This window comes from Siniperca chuatsi, linkage group LG5 (assembly GCF_020085105.1).
Source record: "Siniperca chuatsi isolate FFG_IHB_CAS linkage group LG5, ASM2008510v1, whole genome shotgun sequence".
Lineage (NCBI taxonomy): Eukaryota > Metazoa > Chordata > Actinopteri > Centrarchiformes > Sinipercidae > Siniperca > Siniperca chuatsi.
In genome coordinates this window covers 20,656,515-20,671,388 of record NC_058046.1, presented here as the reverse complement: position 1 = coordinate 20,671,388, position 14,874 = coordinate 20,656,515, and the positions used below count along the sequence as shown (strand labels likewise).

The 14,874-nt window shown below is 39.7% G+C and overlaps 1 protein-coding gene across 4 annotated transcripts in view; it reads left to right on the top strand.

Annotated features, from left to right (window-relative positions):
• ntrk2a (neurotrophic tyrosine kinase, receptor, type 2a) overlaps positions 1-13,866 on the top strand; it is a 91,198-nt gene extending 77,332 nt beyond the window's left edge. For all 4 annotated transcript variants that reach the window (XM_044196234.1, XM_044196237.1, XM_044196235.1 and 1 more), the window contains 2 exons: positions 5,894-6,052; positions 8,639-13,866. In XM_044196234.1, coding sequence (XP_044052169.1) covers positions 5,894-6,052; positions 8,639-8,824 — 345 coding nt within the window. In that variant the 3' untranslated portion in view covers positions 8,825-13,866. The remainder of the gene's footprint in view (positions 1-5,893; positions 6,053-8,638) is intronic.
• Positions 13,867-14,874: the final 1,008 nt, after the last annotated feature.

The window sequence follows — 14,874 nt, the reverse complement described above, 5'->3', positions numbered from 1 at the left end:
ACAGACAGCAAAGCAGAAAAGAGGTGCATGGTTGGAAGTAAAACACAGTAATCCAGTCATGTTTCAGCATCCAGGAGAGACAGAGAGATGTGTGTGGGGAGGAGGTGTAGAGTGTAGGGACCCAGTCATGCTCTTGCGTCAGACAGGAGCAAAGATGAGTCATAAAGGAATTGGAGCCCCCAATGCTTATGTGTGTGTGTAGGGAAATAGAAGCAGAGGCGTAGGACTGAAGGGGCTGTGGTGACGTCATTGAATCCCCTGTTACACAATGAACCTGATAGAAGAAGACAGACAGGATGCCTCGATTCAAACCTTGAGCCTTTCCATGCAGCCTTTTTTCTGTGTGTGTGTGTGTGTGTGTGTGTTCTTTTGCTCCCTAAACTGATTTCATCATGCCTAAATGTGTAGGATGAAAGAGAATTAAATATCTGCTTGGGTTTTGAGGTTCGAGACTGACTGTTTTACGCTGCTGACACAGACTGTAGAAAAACACTGGCAACAAAGCAGAGCTAAACAATCTCTGCAGAGTAATTTGGCTTGTGTGTTGTTTTTTTACAACCCATCTCTGGGTCCCGACCAACACAGACAAACAGCATCTTAATGGAGGACCTGGAGAGGCCAGAGTGGAGCAGTTATCTGTGCATGTGTGTGAGCGTGCATGTGGACAGACAAAACACTGTTGTCTGTATGACAAAATACACATCAACACAAAGATGACACTGTGATACACATATTAAAATCTACCATATTTAGATTATTTTGGTTGTCTTTGCATACAATTGTGAAAAAAAATCATTCTTCAAACTAAAATGTAACGATTTTTATCATCTCTCTATATAATCTTTTCCATTATTATTATTTTTATATAAATACAAAACCAAAACCACATATCAAAATTACATAAAGACACACATAAACCTACCATGCCATACAGATAAACCCATATAAAAGTGGACTGAAAAACAAGCAAACAAACCAAATGTTGAAACACATGAATTCATCCTGTTTTTGCACAATTCTCATATCAAGATAGGGTGTCTCACAGTCTCATTGTTCTGCCCTCATTATGCATGTAGATGCACAGCTATGCAGCCAGCTAGACACACTTTCAATAAAGGTTGAAGATGGCAGTTGGCCTTTGAAGGTTTTACTAGATGAAGGTCCCCGTGGGAAGTACAGCACGGTAATTAGTTTAGTAAACATAAAAGTAAAAAAAAGTGAAATACAAAACAGTTAGTGACTTAGCAGTTAACTAGAAAGTTGTATTAACATCGCATTAGCCTCAGAGAGCTAACAACAGCTCGGTCACAGATCTGAAAAAAGGCTTGTCAGTAAATGTCAGTTAACCCTTACATGCATGGGTGTTTTTTCAAACATTCCTACACACCGTGGGGCTTTAGTGACACTTATATAACTTTTTTTCCAAAATTCATTAATCCTGTTATATTTCATGTGTACTGTATATTGTAGATCTTACACATAGCCTACTGTAACTTCTCATAGACTGACACCTACCAAACCCAAATTAGTCAGCACAGTAATCACTAACCACAGTCACACAGGAGACATCAGTCCTAACTTCGCTTGGTACCACTATTTGGACGGTATATTGACTGTCCCATTCGGAACGCATGTCGTCTGAGCTAGCTTTGTCATTGTCATGCTCCAGTTCTGCTTTTAATTATTTGATTCATAAATGGCACAAAATGTGATAAAAATTCCTCATCATTAGTGGCCTCAGGTAAATCTTTATTTCCAGAGCTGCTGTCGTCAAAACCCTCCAATATCAAAGAAAATGCTGCTGTGCACTAAACCTGAAACCTGTTGCTGCTAGCAACCCCCAACTGAAACCAACTGTTGGTGGCATAATAGTCATTGTAGACCCCCATAGCAGAAAAACAAATTAACACGTTACAGATCAATGTAAATGATGATGCTCCAACAAGGGCATTTGGGAAGTAAATAAAAGTTGCTTGTCAATATTCGCTTGGTCACAGATCTGCCAAAAGGCTGAATGTAACAATGGCAGCTAAACTGCAACTGCTATGGAACTGTGCCAGTAGTGGTTGCTACTAGCAACAGAATGTTCACCCAAAACCATAAATGTAAATACCACTTACAACATTTTTTTCTAATTTAATCTTGTGTAAGAACAATTTGCAATTGTGACTAGGATTCAGCCTGTTTGTAACGAATGCATTGCTACATTTGTCCTACTAACGTTGCCATAACATTTAAGTTAAGCCTACTAAGCTAACGCTTGATATCACAAAGACTTTAACTTTAACCTTAGCGAGCTGTCAATAAGAAAACAACACGACATGCATAACTTAAATCTAACGTTAAATTTATTTTTTGTTATTAGGGACAGAGCAGTTATATTCCTCCTTGTCTACCACTGACACAGGGTGACCGGTTGTTGAGACTGCCTGATTAAATAAAGATTTGTTTTAAATAACCACTATTGTGACCGTTCCAGTGGGACACAGTATGCAAGGTAGACTGGTCTGATACATACTAGACATTATTTCCGAATCAGTACGACATCCGTGTATTTTTGGAATACTGTAGATCTTGCTTTTGTTTGCATACTGCATACTACATGCTACATTCTGGCCAAATCAGTACGTATTGCTAGTAAAGTAGGCGGTTTCGAATACAGCCAGAGTAGGTGGAGTTAGTCATATAAGCCCCTCTGACACCACATCCCATAATGCTCTTCTTTTCAAACCGGCTCAGTTGCCATGGATACCACAGCCTCCAGGAGGTCACTACAGAGATCCCACAGCCGTTCTCTGCTTTATTTTTTACTCTTTTTTTTTTAGGCTTTCCTGGAACACTCAGGCAGTGGTCTGTCTAGCTGAAATGATGCATATTTATAAGACAGAGAGGGAGAAAGACAGACAGGCGGGCTTAGAGACGGTGAGGGAAGGTGAGAACGAGTGAGAGAAATTGAGGGAGAGAGAGAGAGAAGGGAACAGGGAAGGAGACAAAGACTGACGACGAAGCATACTGACAGCAAAGAGAAAACAAAGAAGAGATGCACCATCTATACTTTGAAAATGTTCGGTCTTTTACTGTAAACGTGACTTTCTTAATATTTGATGCCCCCTCCTGCCCAATGAGATGAAGATTTAATCTGAGGCTTTCCCTTCCTGCTCCTTCATTTGTTTTCTTTCCTCTATTTCCTCTTTCAATTCAGCCTTGTTAGAGCCTTTTTGAAAAGACTGCCTCCCTCCTTTTTCCTCATTCTCTCTGAGTCTCAAAGCGCACTCACACAGACAGTTAACAAACATTAAAAAAAATGTAGCCCAGCAGTTCAAGAGCCCAACATTAATATTTCAGACCATCACGGGAAATGATCAGCCATGATGAATAAAACAAAAAGACTAATGTCCATGAGCACGTTCAGATACATCAATTAATAAATACTGTCTGAAAACTATCTATAGAATAAACAATGGCTGTGTCCAAAATCACTTTCACTACTATTAATCTAATATTAATCACTATCTTTTTACTATATAGTGCACTACATTTACACAAAATTCCCACAGTAAAACAAAAAAAAGTTGTTGCTAAAATTATGTTAGTGTCGTCTGACACTCAGTGATGAAGCCAAATTACGATGATTAGCAAATGTTTAAAGTACTGAAGTGGGCTGCACGAGCTATTTTTAATCCATCAATAAGTTTGTGTTTACAGTCCTTCCTAAATTCTTAGTACCATTTAGTTTCAAACTAAAATCTTTCCCTCAGTTTACATCAGTATTAAAAACAGCATTTTGTGTGTCCTGTCAGATATGTCAACCTACCTTTTTTACTATTCAGTCTTAATGGGTCATACTATATTAGCAAGCTAAGCTAACGTTAGCCTTGTCAGCTGATTCAATTAGCTACATAACAGTTAAACTGGCCAGTTTCTGGGTGTAAATATTTAGTATCAATCTATCATCTCGCCATAAGAACTAGTTTGTGTGGTGCAACCCATTCTCCATTTGGTAAACACTTAACAATACAATAACAGAACTTAAGAAGAGTCACTGTGGCGTAAACTATGGAGTATGTATTATAGAGGGATTGATCTTGGACACAGAAAAGGTGCTTGACAGACATACAGAACAGAGCATTATAATTCTGATATCCAAAGATGAAGAAAACGTGTATGTTGTAGTGTAAATAGTGTTGTAAAGTGTGTTGTAGTGTATGTAATGTAGTGCGTAAACCATTTGTTATCTTTTTTATTCTGTTCTTTATTCATTATCATTCGTACATTGTAACCCTTGTAACACACTGCATTGGCAATACTGTACTTCATTATGATCATGCCAATAAAGCACATTTGAATTTGGCAGAGACAGAGAGAGATATGGAAGACCAGCATTACAGGGAGAAAAGCGAGGGCCTGGTTATGAAGAGTAAGGGCTGCAGAGATGGAGGCAGATATGTTTCCCCAGGCATAGCAGTGAACCTGATGGCTATCTATGTGACTGTGCACATTTTATTACTCCATAAAACAACCCACTGACTAACAAAGAAACAGGCCAAGTGTGGGTACCAAGCCATTAATAACAGGCATAAACCTCAGAAAATGGATTGTGCTATCTGTGTGGAGCAATGGAGCGCAGCTCGGTCGGTAGATTCATGTTCGGAGGAGAAGTAAGGGGAGGGTGGAGAATAACATCTGCACATTGGGTTAGCTTTCATTCATTTTCACTTTGAGAAGGTTCAGGTTAAAAAGTCAAGCACTGGCATAGCTAACGGTTTGTTGTTATGGCTGGGTGCCAACAAGTGAATATGTGAATCATTATAGCTTTTATCCAAACACAATACTGTAATTACATGTGTGTGCTTGATGACTGAGGGGGCTCACTCACCTATTGTCACTGGTGAAGCATGGAAAAGTTTTTCACACTCCAACCTCAACCGAGTAGATTAACCTAGTTTAAGCCTACAGTCACAGTCTGTGAGAGTCTCAACAGAAATGAACTGGTCGTGTTTGCTGTTCAGTTAAAAAAGAACAGCAAATGAATTCAACAATCAAACAGGCTCTAAAGACTTGGTTCAGATTAGAGCTTAATGAAATGACCAAATGTCTCTCAGAGTGCCTGTGTGGGATTAGCTGATGACTTCTGCTTTCTGAGAATCACTGGAACTCACTCTGCTGTGTGATGCTTCGATTTAAGGTCTAATTAAATAATATTTTAAATGAATGAAATTTCCCTCACATGGGACTCTTGCAGTGCATATAGTCCATACTGTAGTAGTTTATACACTTATCAGATATTGATTTATAATGGATGACTGCTAACATTTTGCTGACTCACACAAACTGGCTCATACATTTTATTGCAAACATTTGACTGTTTACTGGATCCAGCCATTTTGATCTATCTATTTTTCATCAGTTTGCTGATCAGGGAGAATTTATTTTTCACATTTATCCTCTAATTGTGATCTGTGGCCAATTATTTAGTGCATTCCTTGTAAGCTCAATGCTCATATATGTATATACCCTCACACCATTATACCCTTCAGTGAAATAAACTGATTCACTGATCAGGTGTGAGTGAGTGAGAGGTGTGCTACAGTCACAGAGATGATGCAATCTACCTCAGGCAGCAGTTTGGAGGAGTGAAATGTTTGCAGCGCTACTTTAAAATGTATTGAAATTCCTGAGTGAACCTTTGTGAGAAATGTGAGAAGCTGCGTGACAATACATTCGAAATGCATGATGTCGCAGAATAGAAGAGACTAGAAGAGAATTAAATATAGAGTGTACATGTCTGTCAGAGGATGATGATGACTGATGATTAACAGCTCTCTAAATCTTAATTTTTTCTTACAGTCACTGACTATACTGACCTTATTCTCTCTTTGTGTTGTGTTCAAAGGTCGGAGGTCACACCATGCTACCAATCCGCTGGATGCCCCCTGAAAGCATCATGTACAGAAAGTTCACCACAGAGAGTGATGTTTGGAGTCTAGGAGTTGTTCTCTGGGAGATCTTCACCTACGGAAAACAGCCTTGGTACCAGCTCTCCAATAATGAGGTACAGTAAAAAGCACAGTCACACCAGCAGACACAAAATCAAAGGTGTAATGTGTAATCTGAAGAAAAAGAATTACAGTCAAAAGTAGAAAACAACATAACTTTATGTAAATGTAACCATGGATGCACCTTCAGCTTAATAAGTGATGGCAAACAAGCCAATGCAGCCCCGAGATATGAGAAAACAGCCCCTCACTTAGAAATAAAACTAAATATTTGATCAGTTTTGTGTGCAAGGTTCTCATAGGTATACGTTGTGTGAATCCTTTGGCCCGAGTCATCTCATTATAAGGCAAATCGTTTAGAAACTCAGTAAGCTGTTTATCATTTCATCGTGTCTTGAATTAATTGTGAGGTATGACACAGAGCTCGGGAGCTTGGAACAAGCAGATGTGTCTTGCCTTTTGAGTGGAAAGGAATTTTTAAACCCTGTTTTTCAAAAGGGGCTCACAAAATGTCCCATATTACTTGTCTTGGATCTCACTGAATTTTGTGTTTTTCTGGTTCAGGATTTAAACCCTGTTCCATAAGTACTTTTCACATTCAGATGAGACAGCGGTGAGACAGCCACTGAAATGAGGATTTCCGCTAACATTAAACATAGATATTAAACACTAGGGCAGCACTCAAACTTTACTTTCTTTATCAATTACTCTGAAGATTATTTTCTTGATTGTTTGTTCTGTAAAAATGTACAAAAATCGTGAGAAATGGCAATTTCCTAAAGCTCTAGGTGACATCTCCAAATTGCTCATTTTAACAAACAGACCTAAACCAAAGATATTAAATTAACAATGATATAAAACAGAGAAAAGCAACAAATCATCACATTTGAGAATGTTTGACATATTTGCTTGATAAATGACTTAAACAATTAATCGTTTATCAAGATAGTTGCTGTTTAAACCCAGTGGTCTGCCTGTGGATTAGAAACACTGAACATGTGAAAAACATGTGAAATATTGTTTAAACCCACAGAACTTCCAGTGGAGATCCCAACGTTATCAAATACGTCAGGCTGAACTATGGGGGAAATGTGTAAAAAATTATGCACAATATTTTCACTGAGTGTGGATTCTTGGTTTTGAAGATTTCACTCAGTGTAAACATCACATAGCTTCAATGAAGAGCTGGAACAAGCTGATAGAGAATATATGTGATACTGTCAGACAGTATGGAATAAGATGATATGAGGTGAGATGAATAATTTTAAAACTACAAAAAGGCGGTAAAAAATTCAGCTCAAATCAGATTACTGACATACCAGGATACCAAATCACTTAGTTTGATCTATTTAAATACACAGCCTGCCCAAAATGTCTTTGGAGCATGTAAGTGTAGATAAAGAGGAGCTTTTCTGTATCAGCAAAAAAAACAACAACAACCTATTAAATATAAATAAATAAATAAATAAGCAAACAATTGTCTGTTTCTGAATAATTAATAACTCTTAGAAATCTTCCCTTTACTAGACTCTAGGTCTTGACCCAGTTTCCGGAAAACAAAGCTCAGAGCCCTTCAACCCTTCACCTTCACCTTAACCTCAATGACCAAATGATGTCCTCAACTCCGGTTACAGCTTTCTAACCATGTCAGCAGCCCCTTTTCTCCTGACTCACTCTGGTTACACCCAAAATTAACCTTTAGCCCTTTCCACGGTCTTCTTGTTCCATTTAAATCTATTAAATCTCTCTTGATTCGCAGTTCACTCACCTTCTGACCCAAATCTGATGCTCAAGATGTCTTTTACAAGGGATATTGGAGTTTTGTTCCAAAATGAGATACTCATTATTTATCCACTCTCACAAACTGATAACAATCACAGAGTGAGGAGGAGTAGGTAACTGCTTGATTAGCAGAAATTATGACGCTCTTACAAACTGGATTCTTGATAATTTAGAGTTATTGAATGATAATCTTCAAGTATTAATTTTTTTAAAATTGATACACGGCAATTTGGAAGACACAACTGGTTTTGGAGCTTAATAGAAACCATTAATTGGTATTCATTTCACGCACACAGCAGGGTGTATTTAATGTTTGAGGAAATTATAACAAGCTTAATTATATCACAGGCTATTAACAGTATAGATATTTTCCAAACCACTGCCAGAGAATGAAATACTCCTTGTACTGAAAACCGAGGAGAGCTCTCTTATGATGTATAGTAGTTTCAAAAAGTCTCCTCTCCTTGATCCACAAATCATCGTCCTAAATAGATTTAAAGCTAAAATCTGTATTTTTTTACATAAGTCTTGTGCCACATAACTAAATTTCCTCTTACACTGCCATTGAAAAATTGGATTGGATTTGTCTGGTTGACTACTCCAGTGTCGTCTAACTTCATCACTTCAGTAAATGATTTATTCACAGTGACATTTTCACTGTATGCCACTGCAGCGAGGTGAAACTACTTCACCAAGCAGATGCTCCATCATCTTCACTGGAGTTTGAACTTGCAGAAAGTTGTGAATTTCAGCTTGAATTGATGACGATGTTCCTGTTTTTTTGTTGTTCTTTGTTGTGTAACAGAGGGCCAAAACTATCGCTGACATTAAACTTGATGTCTGTGTTTCTTCCTCTGCAGGTGATAGAGTGTATAACCCAGGGCAGGGTGCTGCAGCGCCCCAGGACCTGTCCCAAAGAACTATACGACCTGATGCTGGGCTGCTGGCAGAGAGAGCCGCACATGAGACTCAACATCAAAGAAATCCACTGTCTGCTCCTCAATCTGGCCAAGGCCTCACCTGTATACCTGGATATACTGGGCTGAACACAGGAGGAGGACGGAGGAGAGTTTTGGATGTGTGTGTGTGTGTGTGTGTGTGTGTGTGCGTGGATATTTACTGTATCTAAGTGTGCATTTGAGGTTGCATGCATGTGTGTGTGTGTGTGTGCTAGGGTGGTGACACCTGTGAATGAAGTGCGTGATGCTCGTGCGTGTGTGTGCGTGTGAGGTACCACTGTACAGGATGTGAAGCTATTATCAAACTCTTAAAGGCAATCAAAAAATTCCTCAAACTCATCCCCAATCGCCGCTTTCCTCCCTGCCAATTTCCTCTCCTTTGTGCATCTCTACTCCTTCCCTCCTTCCTTCCCGAAGAGACATTTACGAAGAGTAATTTAACTTTGGAGGTGGGTGGGGGGGGAGCTTCTCACTTCTTTTCAAATGCTTTAAACTGACTGGGGCTAAATTGATGAAACCTGATTAACAGGACTTATAAATTTAGTGACTCATCCCTCACTGCCTGTTGGACAACAGGACTCGTTTGAGCAGCCGGAAATTTCAAGGAGGTGCAGCATGGGGAGGATTTCCGGAAGCTTCAGTCCTTTGCGTATAAATATGAGACCGTAAGACGGTGAGACATTTCAGAGGAAATGGCTCTGTGCGATGTCGAGCCATAAAGACACTGTGTTTTCCCCTCTCACCCTGTCTGTCTGTCTGTCCGTCCCTCGTTCTGTCTGTCTCTCAGAACTGTACATGAGTATTAATGTCAGCGTTCATCCAACATGGCCTGTGGGAAAGACTACATAGGTGATGATTAACACACCGGTACACATACAGTAGATTTATTGAATAATGACCAGGAAAAATGATAGAAAAGTTAACACAATCTGGTTTTCTGCCTGTCAGATGACAAAAGATGATTTCTGGTTGGCTAATTTCACTGATTTAAAAAAAAAAAAAAAATCACTCACAATACAGTGCCTGGTGAAGCTGAACTGAACTGCTGTGGTGAAATAATAATTGAGGAAGGAGGCTGAGGTATCCTGCTATACCGTAATTGTGAATACTAGAAATGTAAAAAAGCTTGATCTATCTGGCACTGATCTACAATATCTTCTCATGCAACAGACTGATATACATGAATATAAGGATATATGCATTCATATCTGCATACTACATACTGCACTGCTTTCTGTGACATATTTACTTTGCTCAGGCCTCGGACTGCACTGTCATACAGCACAGGGTAACATGATGACTACCCCCCTCCCCCTCGAAGTGACAGATGCTTCACTTGCGATGTCGGAGGTCAATTGATTCATTTGTCCGCATCTGTCCGACAATCGTGAGGTCTTGGTGTTGGGGGAGTGGGGGGAGGGAGGGCGTAAAGGTTGCTAAGGGAGGCTGGGTTTTGAATGGTCAGATCACGGTCAGATGTGTGGGCAGTGGCGCTGTAGAAGGTGTGGTTCATTTGGTAAACCCATATTAAATCATCAAGGCTCTCAGCACTCAGACATCCTTGAAAACCACATCTGTGCTAGAGGGGATGCATACAACAACACACACACTGTATACCTTATCCCGTCATCCCTCCATCTCCATACACACACACACCTACACACACACACACACACACACACTGAAAGACACTCAAAACGGGCCGAGAAGGAAATTGAATTGTGCATGTTTTATTATTTGAGCGGTGCAGTGCTTTAGCCAGGCCCCATCCACTGTAATGGTGTAATGTATATTTCATTACAGCCTAATGGGCTCCATTAGCACAGTCTCCTCACAGACATTCAAGACTTATTGTTTTATGGCTGAGAAGGAAGGATGGAGGGATGGAGAGCAGAGGAGAGGTGAAGGGGAAGAAAACACAGAGAGAAGGGGCCTGGAATGAGGAGCAGTGGAGAGGAGAAATAAGAGGAGAGGTAATAATGCATATTGGGAAGAAATGGAGAGGAAGGGAGAGGGTTCAGAAGGGAAGCAATGGAGTAAAAAGGACAAGATGACGGGAGTGAAAAGGTACGAATGGGTCATGTGGAGAAAGATGAAGGAAAAAGAGAAGATAGAGGAGTGAAAAAAGGGGGGAGGGAGGAGGTGTGAATGTCCTCAGGGAGAAAGTGAAAGTGAGCATCCATCATTACTGCGGCCTGCAGATGTTCTATAAGCCACAACTTCAACTTCACGCTCCCATCACATTCCTGGCTTCAACCACATGCACACACACATTTTACTGGCAATCCACCACCAACTTACACTGAAAATAAACTCAATAATGCACCACACATCCCCATTATGGAGAACCACTTCACTCACTTACAGTACAGCTCACTTATCTGGTCAAAACGCTTACAGACACACTGTATATACAGTTACATGCATGCAAGAAAACACATTTAATGTTTGTTTGGCTTTTAACTCGGGCATATTTTACTCTTTACAGACATATTTAAAAAGTCATAATCACTGTGGTTTCACTAACAGCCATTTTAATTAGATGTAAAACATCAATCTGGAAATATAAGTCTTATTTGATTATTAACAACAGCACTTGATAGTATCGATGTTTGTGAACTTGAAAATGTTGATTTTATTGATTTATAGTATAATTATTTATAAATTAAGATGCATTTTGTACATTTCTTTCTATATCTAAGGTTGCCTTTTGCAACAACAAACTGACTGAAATTGATCAATGGTATAATTGATTATGTTTTAGCAAATGTGTAGAGATAATCTTCAGTGTATATGTATTTTTATGTCAGGCTCCCCTCTTAACAGCTACCTAGCCTGTCCTCTTGTACAGTGTGCTCTACAACAGGGATGGATGTTTCACCAGTCTGCCACATTTGTAGATTTAGTTTGACATATTGCAGAATTATTGTCACCTGTCAGAGCATGGATGCAAGGGTTAATGGCTGCAGCATTGACAAGGCAGGCTAACAAGGCTCTCAAAATCCATCCCTGCTGTATAGTCAAGTAGAGTTTGCACTACGTGAGCACACTCAACACAATTCAGATACTTGCCACACAATAACTCAGTGCAATAACAGAGGGCAGAGGTGCATGGGGGCCTGCGTGTGAGCTGAAAAAAAAACGGTGAGAAGCAAACGCATACGAATGCCTCCGATGTCAAAAGAGTAGAGTAGGTCAAAGCCACATCCCAGCTGGCTGCACTGTGTGTGTATGTACCTGCTGTGTTTCCTTTTGTTTGTTTTTTTAAATAATGAACTTTGTCAAGTTGGACAGTGGTGATGTTTTGACAGATAGGAAGAGGCTGTGAGAGGAGGGGTGTTTGTTATGATGAAGACTTGTCAGTGCAATGCAGGAGTGTTCTGTAAAACTTTAACTCGGGCATCTTCGCATCGATGCCTCAGATCGAAAGATATTGGTCAAACAAAGATTTAAAAAAGGAGGAAAAACAACAACTGCTGTATGTATGGACACCTCAGAAAAGGAGGGACTGACAATCACAGACTTCTCTCTTTCTCTCTCTTCTTCAAGTGACCTACTGTAAAATAGACTATTCAACCAACTTTCCTCTTATGCTGCCTATACTGTACGTGCTAGTCTTAAACTTTGGTCTCTAAAAGTGCTACTTTTTCTTTTTTTTGTAAAATGAAATAACAGCGAGAGGAATGAACAAAAATACATGTAAAAATGTGAATAAGCTGCTGAAAGAAACAAGCATCACAAACTGCTGTGTCCGAGACTGTGTCAGTATCTAGATTGTACTGTTTTCTTCTTTTGTCTTAGAAGTGGAGGGCAGAGAAATTGGTAGCTACATGGGACTCACAAATACACAAAATGACATACAGCAGCCCCTGGGATGCAGAGCGGTGTTTGCTCATTCTCCCAGTAGTGTGTGTGTGTGTGTGTGTGTGTGTGTGTGTGTGTGTGTGTGTGTGTGTGTGTGTGTGTGTGTGTGTGTGTGAGAAGGCTGATTGATGCCGGAGTGAAGTCAGAAGGGATTCAGACTCCCAGCCAAATCCCAGTTCAAATGCAATGGGATTCAACAGAGGAATCAGGAATTGACTTGTTGTCGCTGTTCACCAATTCATGATAAATTACTTTACCCAGTTGTGTTGGACTGAGGTTGGTATTATGGCAGCTAAGATTTATGGAATCACTCAATTGCTTTATTTATGTCTCCAAAATCAGCCTTCTTCTCGACACAACTTACTAAAGCCTGGGTTTCACAGAAGTATATCAGCAATATTAATTTTCTTTTTCCCTATCACCTCACTATAACATAAATATTGGGCTGAGTTTGGGCTAAAACCATGTGACTCAGTGAACTGAAGCATATTCCACATATACAGATACACATCCCGACTCTGAGTGTGTTCGGATCCATATCACGTTTAATCCCCTCTCTCTCTCAACCCCTCACATCACAGTCTAAGCTAATAGAGCTGAAATATCATAAAGGTCATCTTTAAGATTACCTTTGTGCTTGGATGCTTCTGGAGTCTTTACGCCCTGAAGAATGTAATACCACAAAAAACGCTTCTCTTTTCAAAATAAAAAAAAATAAAAAATAAAACTGATTTGCTATATGCAGTATCTCTGTTTTTCAGTATCAGTTTTTGGGGGGTTCTGTGCTATTTGTCTCTGTGTTTCGAGGGTGTCACTGCTGCCACCATGGTAAAAAAAAGGTGGATTTTGGATGTTTTGTGGCTGTTTGGATTGTAAGAGGCTTAAAATAGTACAGAGGAAAAAACACTGTAAGGTTTCTGTATGAAAGAGACGTTAAAATGTAATTTCTATGCCTAAAAATGCTCTTCGAAATGTAAGAAACACTCTGTATTGCAAAGCACACAAGGTGATTAAAAGCTGGAAATATTCTGATTGATGCAGCTAATGTCTGTCTTTGCAAGCAGGTTACATACACACACACACACACACACACACACACATACAGAAACACACACCGGAGGGAACTTGTACAGTCATGTGGTTGCGTGGTGGAAATAATCCTAGTGAGTCATGATGATGATGATGATGATGATGATATGATTTCTCTCTGAACGTGGACCAGTGTGTCGTGATACAATGTAATTAATAAAAAGTATTATGTCATATCAAAGCTCCTGCAAGTGAATATACTGAAAAGTTAAGTGTGTGTCTCTGTGTCTGAATGTGTGTGTGTGTGTGTGTGTGTGTGTGTGTGTGTGATAGAGAGGGAGAGAGAGAGCAACACACACCCAGCAAACAGAGAGGAAAATGCAAAAGAAAGCGAGGGGCTTTGTAAGAAAACAGAAGAAGTACTCAGGCATGCTCAGGGCAGTGCGAGAGAAACAGAAAAATATGCTAAATTGAATTCAGTGATAGAGCTGGAGTGTTTGGGTGTTACTACATCTCTCCAGTTCTATTAATCCCAATATAAATCCAATGTCTTTTCAGAAAAAAACACTTGCTTGGTTTGCAGATTAGGAGCAAGCTGAGGGCTTTTGCAGGGAATTGTACAAGCAAATTGGACGGGAGAGTACGTCTAAATCCCTGATGCAATTAAGCAACAGCTGAATTAATATGTTCTTTTTACACAGAGCTCTGTCTACAATTTATCTTTTAATAAAAACGTCACTGGAAAGGAAATGAGAAATGCACAAGGCGGCACAAAATTCACCTTAGTGTAAAAGTGTGTGTGCGTTTGGGTGAGTGGATGTGGAGGAAGGTAGAGTACCTAGACTCAGCATACTGTGTGTATGTGTGTGCGTGTTTGCATGTGTATGATTGTTAAGGAAGCGAGTGGTAGTAGTGCTCTCCTTGGTGTACAGTGGAGAATTCCTGTACTCAGCACTTCAGCCTCATAAATAACACTTTTAATCAACAGACACACACACACACACAAGTTGTAAGGATGAGGGAGGCTGTAAAAGCTGATCTACTGTATGTCTTGGTAAGACAAACACAGAAGAACCGCTGCCACTCTGGTAAGACTGAAGGGCATCTCGGTGGTTCAGTCGCATAAACTGTACAACATGTAACCAAAAAGTCCTGAGTTTAAAATCCTGTAAAACATCTTTGTCACAATACCTACCCTTCTTTCTGCCTTAGGACAGCCTTACTACACACTTGATGTCAATTAA